Genomic DNA, 15,740 nt, shown 5'->3' on the forward strand with positions numbered 1-15,740 from the left:
CTGCCCCCTCCGATATCTGCCTGAGCCTTGCACCCACCATGCAAACCCCACCTACATACAGGCGACCAATACGGCACCTTGGCAGCTTTTATGGCCCTGCATTTATTGCTATTGGAACTTTACTGGAGCTGCCGTGCCACCTAATGCCATCTGTGAAGAATAAAAAGGGAAAATCAACCTGTTGCTTAAAACAAAGCAATATGGGAACCTCCTGAATTTTAGCACACGGACCACCTTGATTCCATGGTGGACAGTCCTACTGACCAACTGTGTGATGCCCCAATAAAAGAACATTGCCCTTGTATGCAAAGTAACTCCAATGATCCACCCAGAAAAAAACCCTCATCTTCCCAAAATCCAATTGATCCTCTCCCTCACCCTGCAAGCCCTGCCCGTAAACAGCCTACCAATATAGCATCTTGGCAACTTTGACGGCATTGCATTTATCGCATGTTCGCTGGAGCCGCCATACAACCAAATACAGTCTGTGCAAACAAAAAGGAAATATGAATACTGGCAAGAGTGCTGGCTTCAGAGTGCCCTCAGGGGAAATCCGGCCCTGCTTAACTTGCATCAAAATGTTGTGCTGATGTACCACAAAACTTTTTTTCCTCTATGAATGTAATTAATTGTGAAATAAAGAGGATTAAAATACTAACCAGATGTATATTTTGCCATGGTTCTTCCTGTAAATGGTCAATTCCAATTAGTCTGCCCCTTATACAGTCCTGCACCAATCACTTATTGTTTTATGTTGTGTATGTGACCAGGGCCGCCATCAGGGGGGCACAGGGGGTACTGCTGTACCGGGCCTGAAGGAGGGCCCTGCTGTGCTTCACTTTTCGAAATAGCCGGGCCCCCTTGACGGCGCCGTAGCCGTGCCCCTCTCCTGAAGTCCCGAACAGCCGAAATGCCGAAGTGACGAACAGCTGAAGTCCTGAAGCCGCGAAAAGACCAGAAGTCACGAAAACAGACGAAATTTAAGTCCTGAAGCGGCGAAAAGACCCGAAATCACTAACGGAGCCTGAAGCCACAAGTTCAATTCTACTAAACACTAATGTGTGTTTTTTTTAATCCCCTGGCCACCAATGTATTATTTTAATAATCTATAGTCCCCTGCCACCAATGTTTTTTTTTTAAATATTCTCTGGGGCCCCAATTTTTTTTTAACTTGTAAGGGGGTCCTGGCACCAATGTTTTTTTTTTTAAAAAAAACTTTTATGGGGGGCCCTGGCGCCACAGTTTTTTTTAACTTGTAAGGGGACCCTGACCATCAATAGCTTTTTATAAATTCTGTGTGTGGGGGGGGGGTTGTTACTTTTTTTAACGCTGATGTCTTTGTGAACTTTTAACTGTGGCGTGGAGTGGGCTAGATCTGGGGTGGGGCTTGGGGTGGGCAGGCCCATTTCTAATGGCAGCCCTGTATGTGACTGACAGAGAGGCCTAACACATGCCCTCTATAATGTAATCCTTAACTGCAATGCTTAACTCTTGTTTTTAACACAGTAAATGTTGTATCTAAAATCAAAATGCACTCCTGTGCTTATGTCCTTTCAGTACTTGCAGAAAAAGTTACTTTAACACATATTCCTGATTTTACATAATTTTTTCCTGGTCCCCTCAAAAAATGTAAAATGGGGGTTCTACTGTAATTGTCCTAGACCAGTGGCTCTTCCTAGGCAGCGCCGATTCTTACCTAAGGGCCCCCTGAGGCGCCTCCTGCAATGCCGCCCCCCCCTTGCCGACTTACCTGCGATCTCTCGCATTAGTAAAGCTGAAATTCCGTTTTAAAAAACGGAAATTTGGCTCTTAAAGGTACCAGGAGCAGCTTTTTGCCGCCCCTGGAAATCTCTCCGGCGTTGCCTCATTGGCGGTGAGCCCCTGTTCCTAGGTTTTGTTGGAGTTGGCACAGACCCCAGCAACCAGGTAACAATTTTTCATATTTTATTTAAGGTAAATTGACCTGATAGGGTTGCCACTAGGGTTGCCACCGTTTTTGGAGAAAAAATACCGGCCTTCCTATATATTTATCTTTTTGTTTCCGCTATTACTAACATTGGGATCAACTATCATTTTTACCGGGCAGGTTGGTAAAATACCGGCCAGGTGGCGACCCTACTTGGCTACGCTAGTAAAATACCGGCAGGGTGGCCACCCTAGTTGCCACCTTTACACAGGGCCAGATTTACATAGCGGGCAACCACAATAATAAAACCGTAGCCTGACAGAACAAGAGTTTTTGGCTGCCAGGGTCATTGTTTGAAAGTCAGAAGAATTCAAAAACTAAAACAAATAGCTAATGGAAATTAACTTGAAGGTAAACCACCTCCTTAATGTCAATTTCAATTTGTGGATATGTTTTCCAAAAGTTATTAAGAACTTCAAATGCTGAGTAATAAATATGAATTTACATGCAACACAAAATAGACTGGAGAATGCGGGCATCGATCCCGCTACCTCTCGCATGCTAAGCGAGCGCTCTACCATTTGAGCTAATTCCCCTTGTGAAACTACGATCCCTTCCAATAAAATGTGTGACAGCACGTAGACAACAGCCAATCATCAAGTTCGATTGAATGGGAGGCGGAAGTGACGCGCGGCGGGTTTGAGGTTGGTGGCTGTTCTGCCTTTGTACGCGCTGACGTCTAGTGGTGCGTGGGCTCCGGTTCTGGGCGGCGGAGAAGATGGCGGTGTGCGCAGGTCTGTGTGTGCTGGGCCGGGAAGCTATAAAGTCCGACGGTGCTGGTTTGTGAGCGGACTGAGATTAAAGTTGTACTAGAGGCGCATCCCCGCCATGTGCTTTTAGGGTTAACATGACAAAAGAGAACTCTGTCTTTAGCGGGTTCTCATTGCGTTCGCTGCCTCGGGTTTCCCCAGGTTGTGCGAATGGGACTTGGTTAGGCCGGGCTTGTCTTCCTTCACGTGCGCTATTGCTGGCAGCGTCCCTACTTGGGGGGCAGGGCGAGCTCAAGTGCCGGGTATCTGACTTATCTCTGTGTGATGTGCTGCACTTTCCCCGCGTTATTGCGCTATTAGTGATGTAACTGGGTTCAAGCCCAGTGCCAGTTGTTTATTAAAGGAGAAGGAAACCCCCTGGGTGCAAAACCCCTCCCCAGTGTCCCTCCCCCTCCCCCCTGGCCAACATGTCCCCCTGGGCAAAAGCCCCCAACTTGTTACTCACCCCTCTGCGTAGGTCCTGTCCACGGAGTTCACAGTCGCCATCTTCTCCCACGTGCGTCTTCTTCCTGCTTTGACCGGCGTTTTGGCGCATGCGCAGTAGGAGCATTTCGCCGGTAAGGATCTACTGCACATGCGCCAAAAGTCACAAAGTTTTCCGATTTCACTTGCACATGCGCAGTAGATCTGTACCGGTAAATGTTCCTACTGCGCATGCGCCAGTCAAAGCAGGAAGAAGACGCGCGTGGGAGAAGATGGCGACTGTGAACTCCGTGGATAGGACCTGCGCAGAGGGGTGAGTAACAAGTTGGGGGCATTTGCCCAGGGGGACAGGTAGGCCAGGGGGGAGGAGGGAGGGGTTTTGCGCCCAGGGGTTTTCCTTCTCCTTTAAGTAATATTATGTCCTATAGTTTAGTATTTTGCCTCATGCACTCTGGCATTGTATTCCTGATTTCCCTGTGTACTACCTATTACCTTGTCTGAAGGATGTGTCACAGAGTAACCCACTATACTGCTCCCCACCCTGTATGTTGTCTCTCCCTCTCACCCTGTTATGTGCCTTCTGCACCCCTCCCCCACCCCCAAAATAACCTGCTTCAGTGTCACTTAAAGCATCTCCTGATCATCTGCCCCCTCTGAATGCGACAATGGTTTGTGCAGACCAACCATTAAAGGGCATGTAAATGCAAAAAAATAAAATCCCATTTTTACTTTCTTTATTGAAAAAGAAACCAATATACTTTAATTAAAAAATGTGTACCGTTTTTATAAGAAACCTGACTGTATGCAGTGAAATTCTCCCTTCATTAACTGCTGTGTATAGGAATTGTCAGACGGTTCCTAACTGCTGAGCAGGGAAACAATCATACTTATGAACAGCAGGGGGAGCCCCCGCCTTACTTCCCAGCCATGCAGAACTCAAGCAGCTTTGTTTATAATAATCCCTAAGCAGCCCAGACCACACTGAGCATGTGCACAGTCTTGGTCTTGCAAATATGTTTAACAAAGTGACACGATGGTGACCCCCTGTAGCCAACTTTGAAAGCATAAATTATTTTTTTGATTAGGCTTATGGTGCAGTAAGTTCATGTTTATATTTAGTATACAAAATACAGCATTTCTAGCCTTATTCTATTTTAGACTTTACATGTCCTTTAAACAGTGGGCTGTAAATGTTCCTGCTTCTCTGTCCTCTGTATCACTCATCAGTCCCTCAGGCCATCTCTTACCCTGGTGCTTTTTACTACACTTCTTGTCTCTGCAGGATCCTGCCCTCCTGTTGCTATGCAGCATACATGTATGTTTTTTCCCTGCATCTTTGTTTTCCAAATTTAGCTTTGCTCTGCATCTTTCTTACCTTTAGGCTTGTGACACACAGGCAGATTCGGGGAGATTTAGTCGCCTGGCGACTAATCGCCTCTTCTTCTGGGCGACAATCTCCCCGAACTGCCTTCGCATGTCTTCTCATCCGCTGTAATGAAAGTTGCCTGCGCTAAAGCACACGCGGCGCTTCGTTTTCCGAATTTTCCCTGTGAGGCGACTTTAGAAAACGGAGCGCTGCGTGTGTTTTAGCGCAGGCAACTTTAAATTAAATAAGATGGGAAGACATGCGAAGGCAGTTCGGGGAGATTGTCTCCCAGAAGAAGAGGCAATTAAATCTCCCCGAATCTACTCATGTGTGTCAAGCCTAATTGTCAGCAACATCCAGCCCACCTATTTATTTTATTTATCTGGCAGCATTTGATCTTGCCAAAGATGCAGGGTTCTACAGCTGCTGCAATTTGAATGTGCTAAGCTTTGAACCTAAATTCTGTATGTTTTCCTCCCTCTGCTACTGCTGGCTGCCAAAGTTCCTAGTCTGGCAGTCACAATCCCAACTCTCTTTGCTTTCACTTTTGGTTTTATTATGTGTGAATAGTGCTTTACTTAGCATGGTTTCATTTGTGTACATGAGGGGTACCTGTCATATTTTAGTTAATTTAGAATATATCCATAAACAGCATTGTGTGTGTATATATATATATATATCTTTATAGATTGATTTCATCATAGAGAACACAGAGCACTCATGGGACTTAATTTATGTGCAAAACTATAAGGGTCAGGGCACACGCTCAGATTCAGGGAGATTAGTCGCCCGGCGACAAATCTCCTCTTCTTCTGGGTCGTTAAACTCCCCAAACTGCCTCCCACTGGCTAGAATGTAAATCGCCTGTGGGCAAAACTTTTAATAGCGTTTTGGTCCTGCACAGAAGACCTTTATTTATCAAGATATCACAAACAATTTCCCAAAGTTTGATTGGTTTGGGAAACTGTTTGTGATGTCTTGATAAATAAAGGTCCTCTGTGCAGCACCAAAACATTGACTTGCACCATCCTGGCAGGATGGCACTCAGAGCTCTCTCTCTCGCTCGCTCTCTCTCTCCCTCTCTCTCTCTCTCTCTCCCTCTCTCTCTCAATCTCTCCCTCTCCTACTCATAGTTCTATAGTTGCCAGATCTAAGGTGGGTAGACCTCTTGAGCAGGTGCCTGGAGCATATCCATGAACATCCCTGTCTAGCCCTGGGACTGGCTCATGCCAAGTTAGTTCATGAGCATGCAATCATTTTTGAACAGTCTAGGTTGTGGACGCATGGTTTAGAAGATAAACTGAGCTTGTTAAAATTCTAAATATACTTGCAGTTATTAGTGGGGAGTTTCAGAAAGCCGTCTACATGAGATATTTTATGATCTATTACAGTAATCTTTGGTAGAAAGCATTTTATTTGCATCAGGTGTAGTACTTTCAGGTGTGACTTGCTGATGCTTACAATTCTGAATTGTAGCTTAAAGCAATAGTTTGTACGGATTCTTCCCTTATTTGTGATAAGCTGTATTCTAATTTTAAATGTGAAACCTGTATTTGATAAATAAATATTTAATATGACATTTTAAAATATATTCAGAAGCAGTTTCTTTATTGTTTACGCTTCTCGCTTCTAATAACCTACATATTATTGCACTCTAACAGGTATTAAGGTGCCTCGTAACTTCCGATTATTGGAAGAGCTTGAAGAAGGGCAGAAAGGTGTGGGTGACGGCACAGTCAGCTGGGGCCTTGAAGATGATGAAGATATGACACTCACTCGGTGGACAGGAATGATAATTGGACCCCCTAGGGTGCGTTCTGTAATCTTGGTGTCTTGTACCAGGCAATCTTGTTTGCAACTATTTCTGGATAAAATCTATGAACATAAAATGTTTGTGTTGGAGCCTCTAGATGAAAATATACACTAGCTTAATAGCATTGACAATATATCAAAACTTAGGTTCCAAAACTTTAAATGCTGTTCAAATTTAGGGCTATGTCAAATGTGCTGTTTTCATATCAGGTTATTAGGAAGGCCCCACAAAGCATTAAAACACAGAAGAAGCATTGGTATAGAAAACGCTTGTTGTACCAGAACAAATAATCTGACGAAGGGGCACGCCGCCGAAACGTAACGTTGTAATTAACACGCAGGGCTTTACCCGCATGCATTGAGCTCTGAGTGCCGGTTTTCTTTTGTTAAACTTACTCCATTAAGGGTTGCCGATCCCTTGCAACTGTGCACCAGGCCAGCTTGTGCTTGAGAGGCCAGGGTGTGCTGGTGGGTTTTGGAACCAGAACAAATAATCACACACACACTTATTTACTTTTTTGGTTACAAAATCCGTTCGTGCGCAGTTACGAAAAAATTGCCTAGCATTTCCTTTATGAATGCCTGAGCAGGCCCCTTAGTGTAACAGCCGTTAGAGGAAGTTCATCTTAACTTTTTGTATGTTATAGAATGGCCATTTCTTAGCAACTTTTCAATTCATAATTTTTTGTCTTTATTTTCAATTATTTGCCTTCTGCTTCTGAGTTTTTCCAGCTTTCAAGTGGGGGTTACTGACTCCATTTAAAATAAATACTCTAAGGCTACACATTTATTGTTATTGCTGTTTTTTATTTCTAGTATTAATAAACAGGTGCTTTCCTGTTATTATCCTGGTCTCTTATTCAAATCAGTACATGGTTACTAGAGTAATTTGGACCCTAGTAAGGAGATTGCTGAAATAGCAGACTACAGAGCTGCTTAATAAAAAAAAGCCAAATAACTCAACAACTGCAAATAATAAAAAATGAAAATCAATTGCAAATTGTCTCAGAATATCACTCTCTAACATCATATTAAAAGTTAACTCAAAGGTTAAAAACCTTTTAAAATTAACTTTTAATATGGTAGAATTTAATATGTGTAGAATGATAGTTTGAGACAATTTGTAATTATTCTTTATTTTTTATTCTTGTGGTTTCTTTAATTATTTAGCTTTTTGTTCAGCACCTCAACAATTTGGAATTTAAGCAGCTGATTTCAATGAAAGACTTTAATATGAATGTGAGGAATAAGAGAGGGCCTGAATAGAAAGACAATAAACAATAACAGTGATATTGTAGCCACATAGAGCTGTAGTTGATTGGCTGCTGAGGTCAGTGACCCTAGTTTTAAAGCTGGAAAGAGTTAAAAGAATGAAAGAATTTAAAACTACAAAAATGAAGACTAATTGAAAAGTTACAAAGAATTGGTGTCCATAACATACTAAAAGTTGACTTGAAGGTGAACCACCCCTTTAAGGTGTTTTCTTCAAATATTTGCTCAGTGATGGCTGGAGTCTTGCCACACACTCCTGTTTCCATTCACTATTGAAAAGGCTGTGGTCTCAGACTTAGCTACAAAAAGTTACTTTGTACATCACATTATTAATGCAGACACTTAAAGGAGAAGGAAAGGTATTTAACTTGGGGTGCCAAAAGTTAGGCACCCCCAAGTGATCACATGTGCTTACTTGAAACCGATGCATGGTTCATGGATTCTTCCAGTGAGCACCACGGAGGGATCGTTTTCCTACAAAATAGCCAAATTTTTAGGTAAAGTTCGGCTTTTCACGCTACTGCGCATGGACAGCCACGAGAAGAAAGAAGACACAGGAAGAGGATCACTCCGTGGTGGTCGCTGGAGAAAACCCCGGGCTGGTAAGTATATGCGATCACTTGGGGTTGCCTAACTTTCCTTCTCCTTTAAGGAATGCAAATAAGTGGTTAAATAAAGCATATAATGACAACAATATATAATTACAAAGTCATTAAAACATAATTTTGTACATACCAAACACAGTATTCCAAAAAAACAGCAGCACTCAGGCTTGCAGGACAGATACATTTGTGGGAGAATACACCAACATTTTGAACACTAAGCCCTTTGTCAAGGGTGTGGTCTCGGAATTAAAGGAACAGTAACATCAAAAAATGAAAGTGTTGCCCTGCACTGGTAAAACTGCTGTGATTGCTTCAAAAACACTACTATTGTTAATATAAATAAGCTGCTGTATAGCCATTCAAAGGAGAAAAGGCTCAGGTTACACAGCAGATGTAGAACATAATTGTGTTATTTGTTAACCACTATTTAACCTGTGCCATATAGGCTTTTTTTCAATTTCCTCCATTGCTGCACAGCAGCTTGTTTTTATTAACTATAGTAGTGTTTCTTGAGTAAACAGATCAGTTTTGCCAGTGCAGGGCAACAGTACATTATATTTTCATTACTTTAAAACATTTACATTTTTTGGTGTTACTGTTCTTTTAACCATGGAACTTGGAGCTGACATATGCCGTTGATTTGCAGAGCGGCAGCTAGGTTAAATCAGTCCTAGTAAAGTTTGTTATACATATTGAAAGAAAGCTCAAAATCTTGAAATTCCCAGTTACAGTGAGAGTGAATATTGAAATACTCCCAGTTTGTTTACGTTAATACATTTAATATTTTGGTGCCCTCCACTGAAATTAAATTTACATGTGCTGTAACAGATAAAATCCTTTTGCATTATAATCATGAGTAAACAGTATACATGTTTACAGCAAACACAAAAAATATTTGTGCAATATTTACATAATGGATTTTAATTTTCTGTTGTAATATTTTTTGGTTTTCAGACAAATTATGAAAATAGAATTTACAGCTTAAGATTAGAATGTGGACCTAAATATCCAGAAGCCCCACCGACAGTTAGGTTTGTAACAAAGATGAATATGAACGGAATAAATAATTCCAATGGCACGGTAAGCTGGGTTCTCATTGGTTATTTTTTTAACATTTGTGTTTTTGTCTCACACATATATCTTTATAAGCATCTAGCATTTGAGTGTTTTTTTTACTGGAACATCAATCAACAGTTAAAAATTTTGGTTAATATTTAAATAAGCTGAACAGGATGCATGTCTGCAGAGGGTGGGGAATGTGTGGAGAGAACTGTTTTATGTGCTACTAGCTTTCTAGTATATGGCTGTTCAGTTACTAAGGCCAAGTTTTTTTTACTTTTCTGTCTCTTTTTCTTCCTACTTACTGCCCCACTAGAGTTAAAGGAACAGTGTAAAAATAAAAACTGAATCGATAGGCTGTGCAAAATAAAAAATAATGTTTCTAATATAGTTAGTTAGCTAAAAATTTAATGTATAAAGGCTAGAGTGACTGGATGTGTAGCATAACAGAACAGAATACAACTTTTCGGCTCTTAAAGGGGTTGTTCGCCTTCAAAACTTTTTTCAGTTCAGATAGTTCACCAGAAATAAATACTTTTTCCGATTACTTTACACTTTCTATATGTGACCGTTTTTCTAATATTTAAGTGTAAGTCTAATCTTTCATCTTTCTAAAGCAGCTCTGTAAGGGGGGTCGTCGACCCTGTAAACTGTTCTAAATTGATACATTTAGTTGATACATTTCTTATCGTTGTCCCTGCTGAACAGAATCCCTGAGTTTCTTTAGAGGCAGCTCTTAGAATTGATATAATAGTTGCTAATACTCCAGAGATGCTGCTGAGAAATGTATCAACTAAATGTTGCAAAATTAGAACAGTTTAGCATCTGCACCTGAATTACTGAGCTGCCAGACTCAAGGTACATTCAACTTAGATTTTGGAAAAACTGTAAAAAATGGCGAGTAATTGAAAAAGTCTTTATTTCTAGAGAACAATCTGAAAACAACTGAAATGAAAAATGTGTATGGAGGTTAGTCAGCGACTTGAAGGGGGCCCACATGGGACATAACTGTTGAGTGAGTTTGCAATTGATCCTCAGCATGCAGCTCAGATTCAAAAGCAAACTGTTATGACCCATGTAGCCCCCCTTCAAGTCACCGATTGGCTACTGCCTGGTAACCAATCAGTGTAAACCAAGAGAGCTGCAAAGCAGGAAGTAGTTTTCTGTTCTGTTAAGTTAGACATCCAGTCACTCCAGCCTTTATATATTACATTTTTGGCTAGCTAACTATATTAGAAACATTTTTTTATTTTGCACAGCCTATCTATTTACCCAGTTTTTATTTTTACACTGAACAATTCATTTAAGGGATACCAGGTGGGTTGAAGTAGCTCTTGATGTAAGTGGATTTCTGCATATGGGACTTTGGCCTAGGTTAAGCACACAATTGCTACTACAGGATGCATTGCTATCTCTATGATCCTGAAAGTGACTCAAAACCCATCAGTTAATAGTGCTACTCCAGCAGACTTCTGCACTGAAATCCAATTCTCAAAAGATTTTTTTTTAAGAATTTTAAATTCAATTTTGAAATCTGACATGGGGCTAGCTGCCCCAGGCATGTGACTTGTGCCTGCACTTTAGGATTGAACTACTTTCTGACAGGCTGTTATTTCTCCTAGTTAATGTAACTGAATCAGTCTTAGTGGGACTTGGCTTTTACTATTGAGTGTTGTTTTTAGATCTACCAGGGAGCTGTTATCTTGTGTTAGGGAGCTGCTATCTGGTTACCTTGCTATTGTTCTTTTGTAAGGCTGCTAGTGGAGGGAGGGGTGATATCACTCCAACTTGCAGTACAGCAGTAAAGAGTGAGTAAAGTTTATCAGAGCACAAGTCACGTTACTTGGGGTAGCTGGGAAATGGACAATATGTCTAGCCCTATGTTAGATTTCAAAATTGCTCTTCAGTGCAGAATTCTTCTGGAGCAGCACTATTAACTGATGCATTTTGAAAAAAAACATGTTTTCCCATGACAGAATCCCTTTAAGTATTTTTGGTACAATAAATGTCTGTATTGTATTGTAAGGTTATATATGATATGATTACTGATGCATTTGTCTCCTGTTCTAAATTTTGTGCTACTAATCCAATATTTACTTGTTCCTTTTGTTCTTCCTCCATGTAGGTGGATTATCGAAGCATACCTGTTTTAGCTAAGTGGCAAAACTCCTTTAGCATTAAAGTCTTGCTTCAAGAACTTAGACGCCTCATGATGTCCAAAGAAAATATGAAGCTTCCACAGCCACCAGAAGGACAAACCTACAACAATTAATTCATATGGAATGATTTCTGTACTTCCCCTGTTGCCCCCACCACATATTATGGATGGGCCTGCAATGTCAGTTGTTGCATGCCTTTCCACCTGAGAGGGATGACCCTTTTGGCCCTAGCAAACCTATTCTGGGCACAATTTGCACATGATTCATATGCCTGAATGTGTCTCACAGTTTTAAAGACTCCCAGTTATGGATATTGTATGCAACACAAGTAGATGATTTATTCTCATGTTGCAGCCTTTACCCCTTTCATTCAAGAATATGTTTAAATTTTATTTGGGGTTAAAGGTTGTTTTAAAAACAAAAAAACAAACAAAAGGAATTTATTTCTTCCATTATAATGTTAATTGCAGATCACAGCACTGATTGTTGAAATAATCACATCTCGGTTGTTTCTAAAGAGCAGCAGTTCATGTTCTGGTATTAACTGAAAGCAACCTGTTCTTGTGTATATGTCTATATAAATATATACACACAAGTAAATAATCTCTGTGCTGCAGCAGAGCCCCAGATAATATCTGAAAGTGGTAATGTTAGTTTCCTTTTACTTTTTTTTTCTGCCCTTTTAACCCTTTAGCTTTATCCCTTTGCCACGTCTATTGCCTTTTAGTTGACTCTGAATGTTTCACTGACCAAAGATGATGCAATGATGTCAGTCGTGCAGCGTCTACAAAAAATACAGTTTCTCATTTAGGATATTGTGGCTCTTTCAGGCTGCCTTCCCTTAAATTAGTCTTTCACTTGCAGTTTGGGAGGTGTATCTTTTATTTTAATATCAAATTCCTATTTTCTATTTATTTTTTAACTGGTACTCTTATTTGTGTTTGTAGGTTTTTGCTTTGCAGAACATGAAATCTATTAAAACTTAAGAGGCAGAATTCACCCAACCGAATTGCTTGGAGTCAGCGTGGTTTATTACAGCCATTCCAGAGTGAATTTGTGATTGAAGGTTTCAGTTTCATTATTAGGACTTATTTTAGTGAGCTGAAGTTTAGATTATTCTTTAAGGCATTTTCTTTTTAAATGATTGTTAGATACATTGTCTTGTTCCCATCCAGATGAACCTAACATGAACTGCTCCTCTCTCATTGCATTTAAGGAGTAATAATTTGTCACAAAAAAATCACAATGGAACTGTTAAAAAAAAAAAAAAGGTTCAAAGCAGTGTAGGACCTCGCACACCCTGCAAAATGAAAGAGACGCCTGGTGCACAAGGGTAGAGGCTCGGCCACCTCACAATAAGGTACAACACGAAAAAATCCGATGGCACACAGGACTGCAGGAAATCTTCCAAATTTTATTTCAAAGCGGAGTGCAAATGCAACGTTTCGGGGGAATAAAACCCCTTTGTCAAGCATGATTGACAAAAGGGTTTTATTCCCTGAAACGTTACATATGCATATTTTTTAAATAAAATTTGGAAGATTTCCTGCAGTCCTGTGTGCCATCGGATTTTTTCGTTTTGTACTGTTAAAAAAAAGCCTCGAGTTGCCTCAGACTATCATAGAGCCTCACAAGGTAAAGCATAAAGTGAAGTTGTTCGGTTATCTGTTTATTAAGCTCTAAACTCATATTTTGATAAATCTTCCCCTTATTGTGTGTTTCACTCACTAATCAAAGATCTGCAAATGTAACAGAATCTGCACACAGATGCTAGCTGGTGAAACGGAAATGCTTACATCCACAAATTTAGTGGATTCTAATTGCAGTTTTTGTTTCACCAAGAGGCACAGCAGTTAGTTTTATTTATGAAATGGGGTTTTGATTTCTGTAAAGCAGCTCCTGTTTGTTACATGTAACGAGCAGCAAACCTTTGTTTACAGTTTTTGTTCCAATAAATGACATTCAAGTTTCAGTGCCACAGAAGTATAACAAGAGGAAACGATTATATGAATAATGTGATTCTGAGACTGCAGCTAGTCTTACAATGTAAATAAAATGTGGAAAGCATTCGATTAGGCTGTTGTGTTTTTGTTGAACTGATGACATTTATTTAAAATTTCTGAATAGCAACTTTGCGTTCAATAAATCACTGAACACTTGTTCAGTTGTCAACAAGCAACAAAATGATACTTTCAGTTATTTAAAAAGCATCTGTTGTGGAACGACAATGGTGAACTGAAGAGATAATATAAAGACCAGTGTAACATTTTTTTTTACGTATTGTAAAATGTATGTTTCTTTAACCGCCTTTACTATGTTACTGACACATTATTCTCATGCTGCAAACCTATGCATTTTTTGTCTTTCTCTTTTGTTATAACCAGGATATTGCAAGATATTAGCGGGGTCAATTAAAAAGTAACAGTGGATTTATTTTCAACAAACTACTAAGGGGCAGATTTATAAAAGTTCGAATTTTGAAGTTATGTGAAATTTTTTCAATAAATTCAAATGTACTCGAATGGGAGGTAATTTATGAAAAAAACTCCAACATTGAATCGAATTTTGAAAAAAAAAAACTTGAACGTCAGAAAGGTAATTAACACCTTCAAATGAATTCACGGACCTCTGCCATTGACTTCTACATGAACTCGGCAGGTTTTAGGTGGAGAATAGTCGGATTTTAACGGTTTCCAGGATCAAGGTGTGATAAATCTCTCATTTGAATTCGAGTTGGTGGTTTTAAATTCGAATTTTTGACTTTTGACCAAAAAAAAAAAAAAAACAAATGGAAAATTTGAATTTACCATTTGAACCTTAGTAAATCTGCCCCTAAGTCTTCTTATGGTTTGCGCAAAGAGCAGGCTAGCAAACATGCCAGAATTGTTATTTTCACTTTTTTGAATGAAGGTTCTGACCATTTGCAGCTTCATCTCCAAAATTGGAGCACTTTAAAAACATTGTAATGACCGCCAACCCACGACCCTTTAGCAGGCTCTTGGTATAAATCCCCCAGAAGCTCCCTATATTTTTTGCTGATTCAAAGCTTACCCAAACTTAGGGGCTGTCTTACAATTGGTGTATACTGTATGTATATAATATGAATTTCATATTACAAAGCCGTTAATTGAGAATAAAAAAAAGTGCATGCTTCATCAGAACTAATTAAAAATCACCCCTTTACTATTGTCTTTAATTTTAGCCTTATTTGCAGATAAGGTGTAGGTGAGCTCTCTAAACTTATTTTGTTAAAGGGATTCTGTCATGATTTTTATGGTGTAGATTTTATTTCTAAATTACACTGTTTACACTGCATATAATTAACTCTAACCTATAAAATGTCATTCCTGAACCAGCAAGTGTATTTTTTTAAATTTATAATATTGCTGTGTAGGCAGCCATCTCAGGTCATTTTGCCTGGTCATGTGCTTTCAGAAAGAGCCAGCACTTTAGGATGGAACTGCTTTCTGGCAGGCTGTTGTTTTTTCTACTCAATGTAACTGAATGTGCCATTTTACCCAGGCATGAGTGAGCTGCAAATAAATCCAGAGTGGGTGCAGGGACATATTTAGAAATGTATTCTACATACTGCACATATGTCATTTCTATCCAAGACAGAAAGTCTGACCATACTAAATATTAGCCTCTATAGTAGCTTTTAGCACTGTGACTGTTAGCATAAAACAATTCAGGTGGAGTGAATGTTGTGCAAGTACACAACTGCACTGGTCTATAAACTTAGTTCTCAAGGAGTCCAGATTTAGAGAAGATAGATCCCTGGCAATGTAGGGAGACGGGGAAGGCAACCAAAAACAAAAGTATTTTCTGCTACAAACCCGCTTATCAAATCCGCTTATTTGCTTTGTGGGAAAAAAAAAATCAGATTTTCACGATTTTTCACATTTTTTTATCGGATTTTTCACGATTGTTTTGGATTTTTTTTCGGATTTTTCCCGGAAAACTTCGGGGTATTGCACAAAACCCAGAGCACATCATTGGGACTTCTCCAATTGACTTAAATGCAACCTCGACAGGTCTGAGATGCCAGATTTTGTGATTCAAACTTCCATCCACGGGGTTTAATAAACTCCAAAAAAAATCGTGAGTCAGATTTTATATCAAATATTTTCGTGATTTTTGTATTCAGAGTTTAGTAAATAACCTCCTTAGTCTAAGGCCACATCTGTTTACATATATTATGTAAAGTACATTTTCTGACCAGAAAGTCCTTTCTGAGTTTCAATCACTTTGGATGCAGAGTATAGCGATATGGTCCATTGTACAAAATAGGGATGCACCGAATCCACT

At 39.7% G+C, this 15,740-nt stretch overlaps 1 protein-coding gene and 1 non-coding gene across 3 annotated transcripts; one reads left to right on the forward strand and one right to left on the reverse strand.

The window, feature by feature from the left end:
* Nucleotides 1–2,429: 2,429 nt before the first annotated feature.
* trnaa-agc lies at nucleotides 2,430–2,502 on the reverse strand. Its single transcript has one exon. It is a non-coding gene; the product is annotated as a tRNA-Ala (tRNA).
* Nucleotides 2,503–2,664: 162 nt separating this feature from the next.
* On the forward strand, nucleotides 2,665–12,441 carry ube2v2.S (ubiquitin conjugating enzyme E2 V2 S homeolog). Of its 2 annotated transcripts, none has more exon segments than NM_001086928.1 (4): nucleotides 2,665–2,700; nucleotides 6,187–6,335; nucleotides 9,169–9,294; nucleotides 11,399–12,441. In NM_001086928.1, coding segments are annotated over 4 exon segments (438 nt in total). In that variant the 5' UTR covers nucleotides 2,665–2,684; the 3' UTR covers nucleotides 11,546–12,441.
* The last annotated feature ends 3,299 nt before the right edge of the window (nucleotides 12,442–15,740 follow it).

Source organism: Xenopus laevis, chromosome 6S (genome assembly GCF_017654675.1).
Source record: "Xenopus laevis strain J_2021 chromosome 6S, Xenopus_laevis_v10.1, whole genome shotgun sequence".
NCBI classification, from domain to species: domain Eukaryota; kingdom Metazoa; phylum Chordata; class Amphibia; order Anura; family Pipidae; genus Xenopus; species Xenopus laevis.